Raw genomic sequence first — 17470 nt, forward strand, 5'->3', positions numbered from 1 at the left:
TTTGTTATAACTAACCACAGTTGGCTACTATGCCCAGGCAACGCCGGGCTCTTCAGCGTATGTGTGTATATATATATATATATATATATATATATATATATATATATATATATATATATATATATATACACACACACACATATATACACACACATATATACATATACACACTGACTGCAAACAAAGAGGAAAGGACATGGTGAGAAATTGAAGCACAAAGTCTATTGGAAAGTTGGGACATTTTTTTCTCATTACACAGCAATTAAAATGCATCACCACAATCAGAAAGCCCCTTTAATTCCCTCAGAAAGGAGTATATAGCACTAAATTAAAGCCAGTACTGACTTGTACAGGGCATTGCGGAACTCCGGCGTCATGAACAGTGTTTGGAGAAGGCTGTTCAGGTAGCAGGTCATGGCCTGATTCACTAAACCCACATAACCTGGGAACAGAATGATAAGAGTCATCAGGACGGGACACCCCGACCACAGTCTACCTGTCATACACAGACCTGGCTGAACAGACTACCGGAGTGCATAGAATCGGAATTACCGGTGTCGGACTTGGTGAGAAGTGATGAATAGGAGTAGTTTTGACTGACGTAGTCACTGGTGCAGCCCACAGAGCCATCTCTGGGGAGGGGTCCGATGAACTTCTCTTGGGTGCTGTCATCCAGACCGCTGCTGTCAGCCGTCCCAGACTCATCCTGTAAGAAGACAAGATGCTTCATGAATAAATACGGTTAATACATAGCCTATTCTTATTGATAAATGAACCATAGAAAACACCATCTTCCTACAAAACATTGGCTCTGAGTGACCATGCGAGCCACCATGCAGTCTCTGTAATAATACAAGAACCAATGTAAATGTCAGTGCTATACAAATAATGTATAAGGGATAGTGAAGATATTTGTCACCAATGCATTTCATTGCTCTTCTACTAAAGAATGCTGCGACGCTCTAGTATATGGCTACTTACAGATGTCAGCTGCGGCTGCTCTCCATTCTTATCGGTTAACTGGAGGAAATTTTTCTTTCCAGCCTCAAAACCGGCATCCACTAGCGTCTGATTCAGTGCAGTATCCAGCTCAGCCTGAAAGAGTAAAAACGTCACATTAATACCAATAATGTGCTTGTAATGGTGATGACCATCAGAAAGCGCTGGCTGTACATGTGTCAGTCTGTGGTGGTGAGATGATCGCCTCCGACTAACCAGGACCACAATATGTTCTAGTCTGAATGTGTCGCCGTCTGCTGTTCTAACCTGAAATTGTGGCATCATGGATCCTCCAGGACCACAGGGGCCGATGGCACAGGTGAATTGAAGTGTTACCATCACAGTTATGTGGCCATTGCCCTCTGCAAGTGGACTGGGCTGCTGGAGCCGCCAATAATCAGATACCTGGAGCAGCGGTGGAGACTCTGTCTTGAACCCAGGGACTCGCCGTAAAGCAAAATTGGCCCAGGAACTGTGATGTTTTGAAAGTAGCAACCACCGTTAACTCTAATGATGCTGAAAAGTCAGCCCAACCTAGACTGACTTCACCAACTAGTGATGACTGGGGTAAAAAAAAAAGGGGTTCAGGCATATTACTTTTCTCTTTTTTTTCTACCTACTGAATACTAGGGAGGAGTAAATAGATGTGAATTACCCTGGCCTGAGGTCCAGTTCTGTACCAGCATCATGGGTGCACTTACAGAGGCCCCAGTGGAAGAGGCACCGGGCAAAGAAGTGACCACGGCCCTTGTCCAGCAGCCACAGAACCAAGAAAGTTCCAATATTTTTGCTCATCTCAATTAAATCCAGAGCGTGCAAGTGTTGAGAGATTGGGAGGAATAGCCGACAGTCTTTGAACGCGTACGGCGCAGATTAAAGAGGAAAGCAATGCAGAGCATTTTAATGTACGGTGTCAGTCTCAGAACGTCCTGTTACTACGAGAACTTCTGGTTAATCCGGGCACATTGTTGTGTGTATATGGCTTTATACATGAGGGCAGGGAACTCACCATATCTCCATTACCACATTTCAGGCTAAATGTCCCGGTCACGTAGCCCACTTTGCTGGCCACGTCCACATACAGCTGGCGCACGGTGGTGGAGGCCGGGAGGTTCAATGTGACCCGCTCATTGATGGTTTTGCAGCTTGTGGTGTCCTGCACTATGCACAGCACTCTCGGTTCATCAGCCGCATTTTCAATCTGGGAAAAGAGAAACAAAAACCAAAAAAAAGTCATTCACAACGATAGGAAAGGTGCGGCCACAAAAAAAACATCCCACTGTCCGTCGTGAGGGACCACCCACAAAAAGAAGAGGACTTTTCCCATTTTCAACAATGGTATCCACAGTGACCGGGGAAAACAGCCTAGTGTCCCGACAGCAAACCTAGGTCAGCTCTGCCGAAAAGTAACTAAACAAAGAGTAACTAAAGTTTTAGCTGTTTTTGTTTTTTTAATATTTTAATTGCCTGTAGATCGGAGGGGGCTCTGAATCCTGAGACCACCACTGATCAGTCAAAAGACCCTCGAGAACTGCCCAGCTCGGGAGGCAGAAGCGCACACAGTGGAGTGTGGATGCAATAAAAAGCCTGTGTGTTCTCCACGGCGAGTTTGCGCTGTCAGGCCGTGCGCTTCTACCTCCTAAGATGCGCACTTCTCGGGGGTCTTTTGAGCCATTATGGGGTAGTTGTTCTCAGGACCTAAACCCCAATGATCTAGCTTTAAAATGTCTACAAAGTATAAAGAAACTGCTGAAAGTTTACTTTTTCTGGCTGCATTGGGGCAAACAACTGGAAAGCCAATTGAAACTGGAAAAAAATACAGCACATAAAAAAAAACCAAAAAAAAAACCCCTGCTATCCTATAATACCACCCGATCACTGCCCGTAGACAACATACAAGGATCGGTGCACAAGTGACAGACTTATCAGGCTCCTCTGCGGATCGGGATCACAAGGTGTCTGTGAATTTGCCAAAAACTGTTATATCTCCGTACAACGTTTGAGTATCATTGTGGCGGGGTAGGAAGACTTTCATACACGATTACGGTGATAGGGGGCATCATGCAGCATCAATAATGAATACACAACCGTGTGGTACTGTGCCGCCTTACAGCCTCCATGCTCATCACTCCACCATGTGAGGCGACCACTGTTACAGATACCAAGCAGAGTTATTGCATCACACACATTATTAGCGTTAGGACCATGCGGTAGAGCGCTGGAATCCACAGCACACGTGGGCGAGTGACCCGCACAGGGACGCAAACTACCTGGGAGAACTTCTTCTTCATCTCATTAAAGATACTTTGTCTGCAACTCCAAAACATACCCTAGGGTAGAAACAAGGTAATGACAATAGTGCCATTTATCACCGATTAACACAATTTACACCTGTAAAACGGAACCGAGGTGGTCCACACTGCACAACATGGGGGATTCAGGCTGTCAGGTGTCACACAAAATAGCAGCTAAATAACATTTCCCACGTCTACTTCACATCAGGACAATTTTGGAAAAAAATTTGGTTATGAATTTATAAGGGTTAAAGGCTGACCAGCGATCTCTCATTTTTTCAACAAAATTGATAAAACCCCCTTTTTTTTTTTTTTATTAAGAGACCACCGCACATTTGAAGACACTTTGTGGGCTCAATATGATAGAAAATACCCAGAAGTGACACCATTCTAAAAGCTGCACCCCTCAAGGTGCTCAGAACCACATGCAAGAAGTATATTAACCCTTCAGGTGCTTCTTGAGAACTAAAACATGTACGGTAACTTTTTTTTTTTTTTTGTTTTGGTCAAAAAACTTACTTTAGACCTAGACCCAAACTTTTTATTTTCACAAGGGTATCAGGAGAGTATACAAATACCCCGTATGTGGGGGAAATCCACTGTTTGGGCATATGGCAGGGCTCAGAAGGGAAGGAGCACCGTTCGACTTTTTGAACGCAAAATTGGCTGAAATCGATGGCGGGTGCCATGTCGCGTTTGGAGACCCCCAGATGTACCTAAACAGTGGAATCCACCCAATTCGACCCCCAACACAGCCCTAACCCACAACAAATGGAAAAGATAAAAATTAAAAAATATTTTATTTTTACTTAACTAAGGGGGTGATGGGAAAGAGTTGAGATGATTTACTATTTTTTTTATTTTAATTACTGTGATGGGGTCTATCACAACAATCAAAATGAACCATTAGGAAAAATCTCCTATTGTTCTTCCGGGAAGATGATGTGGAAGGCCTGAGGGTGGGGGAAGAAGGATCTGGGGATGGTGGAGATACCAGGGGGTGGGGTGAGGGCTCTGGGGTCCCCCATTTCTCTCTCCTCTGGTATGTTAGATCATATCAAAAGGAGAGAGAAATGAATGGAAAACCAGACCTTTTTTTGTGATCGCCGTTATTCACTGAATAACGTCGATCACATGTCAGGGGATGGTAAAAACTGACCCAAATCATGTTCTGTGGGGTCTTCGCTACGCTGGGGGGCACTATACACTTATTTCTCAGCACTATTAAAAAGAGGCATTGAGGAATAAGGCCCCTTAACTGCCGCCATTAAAAGGCGTATCAGCGGTCATTAAGTGGTTAGAGGGTTCTTCACATCCTCATTGTATTTACTATTTTCTCTCTCAAAATTTGCAACTACTCATTACACTTGTTTACAACTCGTTGCCTAGGAGACCGAACACCACTGCTATCTACAGTGCCTTGCGAAAGTTTTCAGCCCCCTGGAACTTTTCAACCTTTCCCCACATATCATGCTTCAAACACAAAGATACCAAATGTACATTTTTGGTGAAGAATCAACAAGTGGGACACAATTGTGAAGTAGAACAAAATTTATTGGTTATTTTAAATTTTTGTGGAAATACAAAAACTGAAAAGTGGGGCGTGCAATATTATTCGGCCCCTTTACTTTCAGTGCAGCAAACTCACTCCAGAAGTTCATTGTGGATCTCTGAATGATCCAAAGTTGTCCTAAATGACTAATGATGATAAATATAATCCACTTGTGTGTAATCAAGTCTCCGTGTAAATGCACCTGCTCTGTGATAGTCTCAGGGTTCTGTTTGATGCACAGAGATCATCATGAAGACCAAGGAACACAACAGGCAGGTCTGTGATACTGTGGTGGTGAAGTTTAAAGCCGGATTTGGATACAAAATGATTTCCAAAACCTTAAACATCCCAAGGAGCACTGTGCAAGCAATCATATTGAAATGGAAGGAGTATCATACCACTGCAAATCTACCAAGACCCGGCCGTCCCTCTAAACTTTCATCTCAAACAAGGAGAAGACTGATCAGAGATGCAGCCAAGAGGCCCATGATCACTCTGGACGAACTGCAGAGATCTACAACTGAGGTGGGACAGTCTGTCCATAGGACAACAATCAGTCGTACACTGCACAAATCTGGCCTTTATGGAAGTGTGGCAAGAAGAAAGCCATTTCTCAAAGATATCCATAAAAAGTGTTGTTTAAAGTTTGCAACAAGCCACCTGGGAGACACACCAAACATGTGGAAGAAGGTGCTCTGGTCAGATGAAACCAAAATCGAACTTTTTGGTAACAATGCCAAACGATATGTTTGGCGTAAAGGCAACACAGCTCATCACCCTGAACACACCATCCCCACTGTCAAACATGGTGGTGGCAGCATCATGGTTTGGGCCTGCTTTTCTTCAGCAGGGACAGGGAAGCTGGTTAAAATTGATGGGAAGTTGGATAGAGCCAAATACAGGACCATTCTTGAAGAAAACCTGTTGGAGTCTGCAAAAGACCTGAGACTGGGACGGAGATTTGTCTTCCAACAAGACAATGATCCCAAACAAAGCAAAATCTACAATGGAATGGTTCACAAATAAACGTGTCCAGGTGTTAGAATGGCCAAGTCAAAGTCCAGACCTGAATCCAATTGAGAATCTGTGGAAAGAGCTGAAAACTGCTGTTCACAAACGATCTCCATCGAACCTCACTGAGCTCGAGCTGTTTGCCAAGGAAGAATGGGCAAGAATTTCAGTCTCTCGATGTACAAAACTGATAGAGACATACCCCAAGCGATTTGCACCTGTAATCGCAGCAAAAGGCTGATTCTTATCTGTGGAATCGCAGGTAAAATGACCTGCGGTTTTACCTGCGGATTGGCCTGCGGTTTTACCCTGCGGTTTGCCACCTGGACAATGGAATAGGTGGCAAACCGCAGCAGAATCCGCAGAAACAACTGACATGTCAATTCTTTCTGCGGATTCAAAACCGCAGCTTTTCCGCAGTTAAAAATCCCATAGGATAACATGCTACTGTACACTGTCTGCAAAACTGCTGCAGTTCTGCTGCGGCCAAAACCGCAGCGGAACCGCAGCGTGTGCACATAGCCTTAAGTTACAGGGGCCGAATAATATTGCACGCCCCACTTTTCAGTTTTTGAATTACCACAAAAATTTAAAATACCCAATAAATGTCATTCAACTTCACAGCTGTGTCCCACTTGTTGTTGATTCTTCACCAAAAATTTACATTTGGTATCTTTATGTTTGAAGCATGAAATGTGGGAAAAGGCTGAAAAGTTCCAGGGGGCCGAATACTTTCGCAAGGCACTGTAGCTTGTATACACCTCGCTGAAGCTGGCAAGGATTAGTTCAGTGGAGCTGATTGTTCCCTGCCTTCTACACTGGCTGATTAATTGGGGTCCAGTGCAGCAGTGCCCCCTTTTATGGCATCCATATTAACAAGGGCTCTCTACAAATATTAATATTGGACTAAGAAGCAGCAGACGTGTTGGATGTGGATGGTGACAGCACGGCTTGTGTATCAGCCATGTAGGTTACACAAGTGACTGAGGGCCCGGGTCACATTTTTTTCTTTTCAGATAAGTAAATGATTAAACACAGACTTTACTAACCACCAAAATGAAGAAATACACAACAAAACCTCCGGAGACAATGTCACGAGATGGATCTGACGGCCCGAACGTGATGGGATGTAGAATACGACACAACCTTCGTAGAACTCGAGAACTCGGACTTTACACAATCAATACATATGCCACCACCATGGATCTGCGCTACGCTGATATTCACCTGATCGCTGGGATCGATTACTTAGTCCTTACATCAAGCAGCTGAAAGCTGGTCCTGACAAGTGTCTATAGAGAATTTATAAAAGGTACATATGGGTAAAAAAAAGTTTGTTTTTTTTCCCTCTCTTTGGGCCTGTGGACACATTGCAGATTTGTCAAAGCTCAAAGTATTTCCTAGTGGAAGCAAAGTTAATGACAATCATGATGTCTCATGTGCACGTTGCTTATTTTTCCTTGCAGACTTCAATCTGCAGAATATCAATTCATTTAGCGCTTTTTTTTCCTGCAGATTTTATCCATACTAATGAGTGTAGACAAATCTGCAACAATAAAACCCCACCTATTTTAAGAAGCCAAAAGATACAGAATATTCTGCTTAAAATTATTAATGTGCGCACGTACCCTTAACTGGCTGGATGATTATGTGCCGCATTTTGCTTTGCAAATCTATGCTGCCATTAATATTAACGGCTGCACCGGTTTGCCTAAAAACAGATGTTTTACTGTCCAAAACTATGTGAAAACTACGGATATGGTCGCGATATTGCTGCAAAGATAATTTGTGACCTCGGATCTTAGAGTTCACATTCACGATTGATATCAAAGTCGCCTTGTAGACTTTGCGGAATGCTTCTTTTCACTGACGGCGTGCCGAGATCTTTGAAATAAAGTGGTAATCCTAATCAGACTTGGATTTAGAAGATCATTTTTTTTCCTCCCCACTATTTTAGAAGGAAGCGTCATCAATATGGCAGCGGGAGGACGAGTGCGAGCAGAGGGACCGGACACTGCCCCCATCCCAGGACGCCCAGTTATCAGATGCATTTATAGCCGAGCCGCTGCTTATCCTAAGACCCCGTAGTGTGACCGATACCAAACATTTCAGCAGACTGCCGTCATAGGTTTATATAAGCCCTAGAGCCAATGATCCATGCCAAACCTGTGTGCCAAGTGTTACACCACCGTGTCTGCTGCCTACGCTCTAATGGACACTGGGGTGTGTGCACTTTGTAGATCCCCTTCAGTCTGGGGGACAATCGATAAGGTAAATCTGGAGTTCAGCTTTCCCGAACCCCTGAGCAACAAATAGCAGAATCCATAAATGCAAAACTTAGCAGAAATGTGAATGACAGCCCATAATACGATCCATGTACATAGATGTGGCTAAAGCACAAATATAATGGCACGCAAGTATGCTCGCAGGTTTATATTACAGGGACAAGTCAAACGTCAATAATTGGGGTCTGTGACGCAGGACCCCCAGCTATAAACTCTTTTATAACGTTAGCACCAACAGAGCTGGAGGTTACATAAGCGGCAGTACAGCACTAGCACCCCGGGGCGGTCACACAGATCCGTCTACCACCGCTGAAGGTCACCAGGAGCCTCCACAACATAACAGCTACACAAGGCAGGACGTTATGGGGGCACTCTGCTTCCTATGGTCGTCTGCATGATAAAGCCTTAACCCTTAGAGGATGCAAGAGCGAGGACGTGAACTCACCTGACTGAGGATGATGAGTCTGAACTCATCCTTAGATTTGGAACAAGACAGGAAGAGATTGATAAGGAACCTCAGTAAGGAGAAGCCTGGGGTCATGTGACTCATTTTCAGCACTTTTCTTTATGGCAAGAACGCCCACCGTGCAGCTCGAGACGGCCCACGAGGGCATCTTTCCCCATCTCAAAAAGCCTGGCGTGCCAATGAATGAGTGCCCAGCGGGAAGTGACCGACAGCTGGAGGCCAAGGCCGGGACGTCTTCTCGGGATTGGAAAGACGGGATTTACTTCCTGTTCCCGAGTAGAAAGTTTCTTGCTCACCCACTCCTTATCTGTAAGACTTTGAGCTGCGAGTTGCACTCTGTGCAATATGACGTCCGCCATAAAACACGTCACCGGGTCGACGGGGAAAGGAATTTATACTGCTGGCTAAAGGAAAGATTAACGTCCGTAAGGAGCAACATTACAGACCGCTCGGGACATGGACACCACTGCAAGGACGTGAAGTTCCACGTGTGCCCCTCCCTACAAGAACAGGGCATTAGACTCCGCGGGAGCTCGACGAAAAGAACAGGGAGAGAGGGGCGGACGAGCGACTCCGCAGGCATCCTCTCCAATGGGACAGGGCATGAGGCTCTGCAGCCACTACCCTAAAGTAACAGGTCATGAGGGGTGAAAAACAAAAGGATTCGAAGGTGCCCTCTTGGAGACAGGAAGTGAGGCTCCGCGGCCCACCCATGCGGAGACAGGAAGTGAGGCTCCGCGGCCCACCCATGTGGAGACAGGAAGTGAGGCTCCGCGGCCCACCCATGCGGAGACAGGAAGTGAGGCTCCGCGGCCCACCCATGCGGAGACAGGAAGTGAGGCTCCGCGGCCCACCCATGCGGAGACAGGAAGTGAGGCTCATTGTAGGTCCGCCTCCCACATGGGGCAGGATGTGAGGTTCCGTGGCCCACCCCTATGGGGACAAGGCATAAAACTTTGAAGTCTCCCCCCTCTCCACTCAAAAGGATGGCAGGTGAGGCACCGCAGACAAGAAGCTCTGTGGCTGCCCCCAAGAGGACAGGCAAGAAGCTCTAAGGTCGCCCCCAAAGCGACAGGACTTAAGGATACCAGTTATGTACCAACAGATAAATGTACAGATTGATGGAGTTGAAGAACTCCCTGTAATGCTCCTGCAAGGTCTGTATATGCTCTCGTACAATTCTGAAATCCAGCAACCAGCTTTCCCAGATACCTGAATGACAAATTTATCTTTGCATATAGCAATGCTTCTTGCAGTACCACACTCAGGTACTTGCCACACAGGAAAGTCTCCGTGGAGTTAATGGCGGCCATAACGGTTTACTCACTCTTCTTTCCCAGAAACTCAAAATGATAGGGGTTTCACCTTGTACTCTGTCCATATGCCCGATCTCTGCTCGAGACCCTCCTCTATGAGCCAATATCAGGGAACCTGGGGCAAAGGGGTCTAATTCTCAAAAGGAGTCGTTGCTGATGAGACCACCCCTTTAAAGAGACAAGATAAGGCTCTTTTGAAGTGAAATTTTTTTTTTGTGCTGCCGATTAATACAGATCTATAAAATATACATACTAACTATATACACATCCGCATCCTATAATCCGGGACGTCTCATAATCTGGCCCTTGGTTATTGCGATATAATTTCACAAGGCTCAATGAGGAAATTCCTCCAGTTAATAAAACGTAAAAGCAACAGGTTCCTGTTAACATTTTACTGCCAGTTATCTACAAAAAGACATAGAACGACAGAGAACAGCAGAGACTGGGTCCTATCATTCACGTACCCCACATCTGGCCAGGAAAACACCATCACTGTGGGTCCGTTTCCCGAGTGCGGACCCTGCTCCCATGGGGTTTAATCTCTCACCGTGACGTCCATTACTTCCTCGGGGTGATCACATTCTCACCGTAACGTCTATCCCTATCTCACCTACCGGTAGCCGGAAGTAGTTATACAAGTCACAGGCCGGGTGTGGTACATGGTGGGGGGGGGGGGGGATAAGAAAGCCGCCATCCGGAGAGAGAACCAGATTATCGGAATTTCCCTCTATAACCTCACAGCCATAAATCCTTTAGCCTTGTCTGTCTTATTTCTCTGCCAGGAGATACATTTTTTCTGGATCTTAGCGAAGTGCTGATCGCTGATGGTTCTGCCCGATAGAGGGTTAAAAAATTAAATTTAGTCCTAAAATAAGTCCAGGAGTCTGTCCGTCATATAATCCTTAATTCGATTTGTGTTGTCCATTTTTCTGTATGTGGGCTGCAGTGTAAAGCAGGGAGGTTTAATAGCCAGGTTCAGGTGTAAAGATGTGAAAGTATACCAACGTGCATAGGATCAGATGAAGAGCAGAAAGTGAAACCCCAGGAAGAGTCAGGAATCGCCATTGACCATGAGATCAATGCGTTCCAGGCCTCTGGGTGAGAGGGAACAGATTGCAGGTGTTACATGAGACCAGGAGTAAATCCGAGGTGCTGGGGCACCAAGGTATTACTGCTCGGCTCACACCGCACTTCAGGGCTTAAGATGAATAATTAACTGCAGATTAGAACTGCGCTGCGTACGAAGCCACGGTTCAGGAACCAAAGCCAAAAATATGCAGCCAAGAACGGGGAGCTGCAAAAGTGGAGTAAGAATGGTACATCTGTTTCTGGGAAAGCAGAGTGACAACTCCGTGGTGGAAGGATGTGTGTCACTGCCACAAAGCCGTGGTATCAAGACACTAATGCCATGCACCAATTAAAGGGAACTGCGAGCCATTTTGCAGCAACCAACTTTCCCAGGCTTCTGAATGACAAGCATGCCTAGTTTATAATGGAATACATCCCTCGCTCGATCACACATTGCTGCATAATTCTGCAAATCTGCTGTTAAAGGGGTAATCCCATCACTTCATGATCTGGCGGGGGTCACCAGTGATGCGGAAAATGAAGGGGTGCCAGCCATACACCGTCACCATAACTGACTTTCCCTGCACAGTGGGTGCTCATCTGAAGGAGCAGAGCTGCACTGTAAAGAAAGGGGAACTGAGTGCAACTTATCGCAAACACCTCACTCAAACCAGCTGATGAGAAACTACGACTCCCAGCACGTTGGCTTTCAGAGCATGTTGGTTGATGCAGAAATGCAACAGGTGCGGACCATGGCTCTGGTGGGGGTCGGACGGACACCCATCACTGGCTCATTATTGGGAGTTCGAAAACCACAGATTTCAAAAAGCACACGAACATCAAATCAAAATATCAACCCCCCCCCCCCGTGGAGTCAGACCCCGGAAACACAGAAAAAAATAATTTAATCAAAAAGCAGAAAGTGAAGAATAGCACATTACCCCTTTTTTGGAAGGGGAAAAAAAACAAAAAACAAAAAGTAAATAATAAATTTCTATAGCGCCAACACATTCCACAGCACTTTACAGATGTGGCCAAAAGTATTGACACCCCTGCAATTCTGTCAGATAATACTCGGTTTCTTCCTGAAAATGATTGCAAACAAATTCTTTGGTATTATCTTCATTTAATTTGTCTTAAATGAAAAAACCAAAACATTGATCATTTCACACAAAACTCCAAAAATGGGCCAGACAAAAGTATTGGCACCCTCAGCCTAATACTTGGTTGCACAACCTTTAGCCACAATAACTGCGACCAACCGCTTCCAGTAACCATCAATGAGTTTCTTACAATGCTCTGCTGGAATTTTAGACCATTCTTCTTTGGCAAACTGCTCCAGGTCCCTGATATTAGAAGGGAGCCTTCTCCAAACTGCCATTTTTAGATCTCTCCACAGGTGTTCTATGGGATTCAGGTCTGGACTCATTGCTGGCCACCTTAGAAGTCTCCAGTGCTTTCGCTCAAACCATTTTCTAGTGCTTTTTGAAGTGTGTTTTGGGTCATTGTCCTGCTGGAAGACCCAAGACCTCTGAGTGAGACCCAGCTTTCTCACACTGGGCCCTACATTATGCTGCAAAATTTGTTGGTAGTCTTCAGACTTCATAATGCCATGCACACGGTCAAGCAGTCCACTGCCAGAGGCAGCAAAGCAACCACAAAACATCAGGGAGCCTCCACCATGTTTGACTGTAGGGACCGTGTTTTTTTTCTTTGAATGCCTCTTTTTTTCTCCTGTAAAATCTATGTTGATGCCTTTGCCCAAAAAGCTCTACTTTTGTCTCATCTGACCAGAGAACATTCTTCCAAAACGTTTTAGGCTTTTTCAGGTAAGTTTTGGCAAACTCCAGCCTGGCTTTTTTATGTCTCGGGGTAAGAAGTGGGGTCTTCCTGGGTCTCCTACCATACAGTCCCTTTTCATTCAGACGCCGATGGATAGTACGGGTTGACACTGTTGTACCCTCGGACTGCAGGGCAGCTTGAACTTGTTTGGATGGTAGTCGAGGTTCTTTATCCAACATCCGCACAATCTTGCGTTGAAATCTCTGGTCAATTTTTCTTTTCCGTCAACATCTAGGGAGGTTAGCCACAGTGCCATGGGCTTTACACTTCTTGATGACACTGTGCACGGTAGACACAGGAACATTCTGGTCTTTGGAGATGGACTTGTAGCCTTGAGATTGCTCATGCTTCCTCACAATTTGGTTTCTCAAGTCCTCAGACAGTTCTTTGGTCTTCTTTCTTTTCTCCATGCTCAATGTGGTACACACAAGGACACAGGACAGAGGTTGAGTCAACTTTAATCCATGTCAACTGGCTGCAAGTGTGATTTAGTTATTGCCAACACCTGTTAGGTGCCACAGGTAAGTTACAGGTGCTGTTAATTACACAAATTAGAGAAACATCACATGATTTTTCGAACAGTGCCAATACTTTTGTCCACCCTCTTTTTTATGTTTGGTGTGGAATTATATCCAATTTGGCTTTAGGACAATTCTTTTTGTGTTTTTCATTTAAGACAAATTAAATGAAGATAATAATACCAAAGAATTTGTGTTTGCAATCATTTTCAGGAAGAAACTGAGTATTATCTGACAGAATTGCAGGGGTGTCAATACTTTTGGCCACAACTGTACATTATAGAATGACTTCTTGTCACACAAACACAAGAACCATCTGTCCTCTCCTGACTCTGATCATCCACTTAGGGGGAAATGTACAGCTCCCCTATATCGTATAGGGTGAGAGGAGGCGTCGCGCAGAAATGGCAAGAAGTGGGTGACGTTATCATGGCAGCTGCTCGCAGCACATGGTGCACTAGCAGGTGGTCTGCAAAATACCATCTGCTGCCCCCAACCCCTGCAAAAACAAGAACGTATTGAACTGGTGGTTAACAACACGGCCACGAGATAAGGGCAGGAGCTGCTGCTTGATACACGCTACCCACTATTTATGGATCAGAATTGGGGGTGGTAGATGGATCGCACAATCCAGCGCCACATTCCAAGCGTTATGGGGGCACTGGAGCGGAGGAGCAGGTGACACTGGGAGGATATAAATTTAGCTGGATGCACCTCAGCCAAGAGACCGACGATCTTGCAGGGATAAAACAGGTGACCCCAATCTGGGACTAGGAGGGCCACTATCCCCTGCAGTCCAGAGTTTGACAAGGGTATACTTACACGTAATGGACATCTTACAGATTTTCCAATAAGATCTGCAGTATAGAAGCAGAGTGAATAAGAAGCAGCGTGTGTCACTCTGCATTGATCGGGGCTATGTGAATACAGCTTTCCTAATTGAAGCCAACACAGATAACCTACCTAGTGAAAAAAAAAAAAAAGTGTCAAACATGTCTTCATAAAAGTCTTTTTCCCTACCAGTGAAGACCTCGTCATCATAGCATGTGCAGATGGCTTGCACAGATAAGTTTACATGCTGCACGTGGTACGGTATAAATATCTCGCACAAGTTTCTGCTACTCTCTTTGCTCCTCCACCGCTGCCCCCAACAATTTCCATAAGTCCTGCTAGTTTCCAATCCTTTAGGGAAGACCTATGAGAAGGAAAAAGGGACCTGGAACAGTTCAACAGGAAGCTCCTATGAAAAAAAAAAAAAAAAAAAATTATATATATATATATATATATATATATATATATATATATATATATATATATATATTTTGAAATCTGTTTGGTTACTATGGGGAAAAGCTTAAATTTTCATTGGAAAGTTTGGAAAAACTTTTGAAAGTTCTACAACTTTCTTATAGACTGTTTCAATGTTTCACCATTTATGATCTCTGCTTGCAGTCTGTGAAAGGGATCAGAGTCTAAAGACCTGTCCTGACCCAAAACATATCACAGCTGATGGGATAATGCAATGTATTGGGATAGGCTAGGGTCACATGACCGTTTTCTCTCCGTCCGGGAGGAAAAAAAAAGTCCAATTATGCTAATGAGACTTGATCAGAGTGGGATGTTTTTCTTGGAAGTGTAGAGGGGAAAAAAAAAAAAAAAAGAGGACACGTGCACAGCCCCATTGAATAATATGGGAACAAGTGCTATGGTCGTGGCACCCTTGCCTATTTAAAAGCTTCCAGTCTTGCAGTAAACTAGAGGGCTGTTGCTCTAATTCCATTTTACAGTAAATGTCACTTTGATACGACATCCATCAGTCCAAAACTTTGGACAATCTGGCTTTTTCTCCCACATATAACGGCTGTAACTTGAAATGAGTTTTCACGAGACCAGAGGAGAGAAAACCAAAAAGGAAGTGACTGATGAAAAAAAACAACAACTTTGTAGTAGCAGATTCTGTGATCCCATTTTATTATCCATATAATCCAGCAATTATTCAGGATTAGCAGCAAGATACGTGGATGCCGGACCCTCTAGGTACGCCAGATCTCAGGAGATGTCATAAAGCGAAAAGGAAAAAAAAAAAAAAAAAAAAGAGGGGGGTGTGTATAGTTTTGAGTATAAGTCGCATAGATCACAACTATGGCGTCAGTAGCTTATTGTATCAGTCCAAAACACACAGACGACTTAACGTGTGTGCTGTAAATGCCAACCCGGAAAGTCAGACTGGCAGCCTCACGCAATTCGTCATCCGTCATAATCTGACTCAGTCTCCCGACCTGTTTATTTACCATAAAGAATTACTCAAGAATCGCTGAAGGTCACGGAATTAAAGGGGAATCCTGCTGATGACAACAAACAACTTATTGTTGCTAAAATTGAAGTTTCCCTTTAAAAACAGGTCTTAACTTTCCCTTGGCACAGAGCGTAAACTGAGGCGGAACAGAGAATCCAGCTGATTGCAAATGCAATGCTTCACTTTTCACTGACCGCTTAAAGGGATACATAAGGTGGAAGCTCTGTTTATGCCTAATGACATCTTTAACAGGTCGTGCACCGGGCATGTGCGATGCATCAATTCTCTGAAAATCTCTCTGGTGGTCAACTACAGATGGAGAAGGAAAGGAGGGGAGGCTCCGATGTTTCCACAACTCCAGTAGAAGTGAATTGAAAGAGCAACGAATGCATCCCCTCTCCTACAACCAAACAAGACGGACCCCGAGCCACCTCTGGAACATGCACAGCAAACATCTACCCCTTTGAGTTTCAGATATTTTACAGAACTTTTGTTGCAATCAGTAATTTAAAAAAAAGTTTGTTACAATGTATATCATGTATATCAGTGCCGGTAAGATCCTAAATATAGTAAAGCCACAGGATGGGAGAGAACGTGTACTAAATGCAGGTCCAATCAATGTGTCAGCATCGAATCTGAGGACATCACTCGCTGCTGGCACTGGAGAGGAGGTCACAAAAACCACACAGGTTAGTGGGCATCCCTACCACCTGTCCACTGACACGAGGACCCCGCTCTCGAGATGGATACACGCCCCATGGGTGGGATCCATAACTCCTGTGCAATTATGGCGAATATCCTCGACATGTCGTAATCGTACGAGCTGGGTGTGTCCCCGTCACCCACAGAGGACAGACCATACACAAATGTGACACCATTAAGATCACATTGTTTTATGTCCTACGATTAATATGTTCCTGATTTCTTCACACGTCTTCAGTAGGCAGAGGCTAAACAGGAAATGCAACACCGATATAAGATATGGATAAAAAAAAAAACAAACCCACGGCGCAGCAGCGGCCGAGCCAAACGGCGCCCACAGCGTAGCGGCAGCGGCCAGGAGCCAAAGTGCGCCCACGGCGTAGCGGCAGCGGCCAGGAGCCAAGGTGCGCCCACGGCGTAGCGGCAGCGGCCAGGAGCCAAGGTGCGCCCACGGCGTAGCGGCAGCGGCCAGGAGCCAAACGGCGCCCACGGCAGCGGCCAGGAGCCAAACGGCGCCCACGGCAGCGGCCAGGAGCCAAACGGCGCCCGCGGCAGCGGCCAGGAGCCAAACGGCGCCCGCGGCAGCGGCCAGGAGCCAAACGGCGCCCGCGGCAGCGGCCAGGAGCCAAACGGCGCCCACGGCGTGGCAGCAGCGGCCAGGAGCCAAGCGGCGCCCACGGCGTAGCAGCAGCGGCCAGGAGCCAAACGGCACCCACGGCGTGGCAGCAGCGGCCAGGAGCCAAACGGCACCCACGGCGTGGCAGCAGCGGCCAGGAGCCAAACGGCACCCACGGCGTGGCAGCAGCGGCCAGGAGCCAAGGTGCACACTGTGCAGAAGCTAATGCCGTCCATGGCACAGCACAAGACTTCCAACCACTGAGTACACAGCCCAACACCGCCATGTCTGACGCCCCGTTCACACTTTGTTACATCTAAGCTTTCTCACCCTTAGGACTCAGTTTTCACTATATTGTGCAGGCCGCCACTAATGCGGTGTCACCTCGCAGAATGTAACTGTCAGTCACCCTGTGGCCGCTAACGGTCACTGCCAGCTCTGTGTCTGCCGCTAATCCCTGCCGAGGGCCCCTGATGAAGCACAGCTGAGAGACCGGAAGCAG

General features: G+C 45.8%; 1 protein-coding gene across 4 annotated transcripts in view; it reads right to left on the reverse strand.

Annotated features, from left to right (window-relative positions):
* USP47 (ubiquitin specific peptidase 47) overlaps positions 1 to 17470 on the reverse strand; it is a 51577-nt gene that overhangs the window by 33939 nt on the left and 168 nt on the right. Inside the window, exons 1-5 of one of the 4 annotated variants that reach the window (XM_073578375.1) lie at positions 17299 to 17454; positions 2009 to 2200; positions 982 to 1095; positions 553 to 706; positions 346 to 442 (exon numbers count right to left, since the gene is read on the reverse strand). In XM_073578375.1, coding sequence (XP_073434476.1) covers positions 346 to 442; positions 553 to 706; positions 982 to 1095; positions 2009 to 2011 — 368 coding nt within the window. In that variant the 5' untranslated portion in view covers positions 2012 to 2200; positions 17299 to 17454. Of the gene's footprint in view, positions 1 to 345; positions 443 to 552; positions 707 to 981; positions 1096 to 2008; positions 2201 to 8586; positions 8838 to 17298; positions 17455 to 17470 lie in introns of those variants that run through there. The other 3 variants (XM_073578373.1, XM_073578372.1, XM_073578374.1) reach the window with 3 other exon arrangements.

This window comes from Dendrobates tinctorius, unplaced genomic scaffold (assembly GCF_039654945.1).
Source record: "Dendrobates tinctorius isolate UK_male_01 unplaced genomic scaffold, ASM3965494v1 ptg000059l, whole genome shotgun sequence".
Lineage (NCBI taxonomy): Eukaryota > Metazoa > Chordata > Amphibia > Anura > Dendrobatidae > Dendrobates > Dendrobates tinctorius.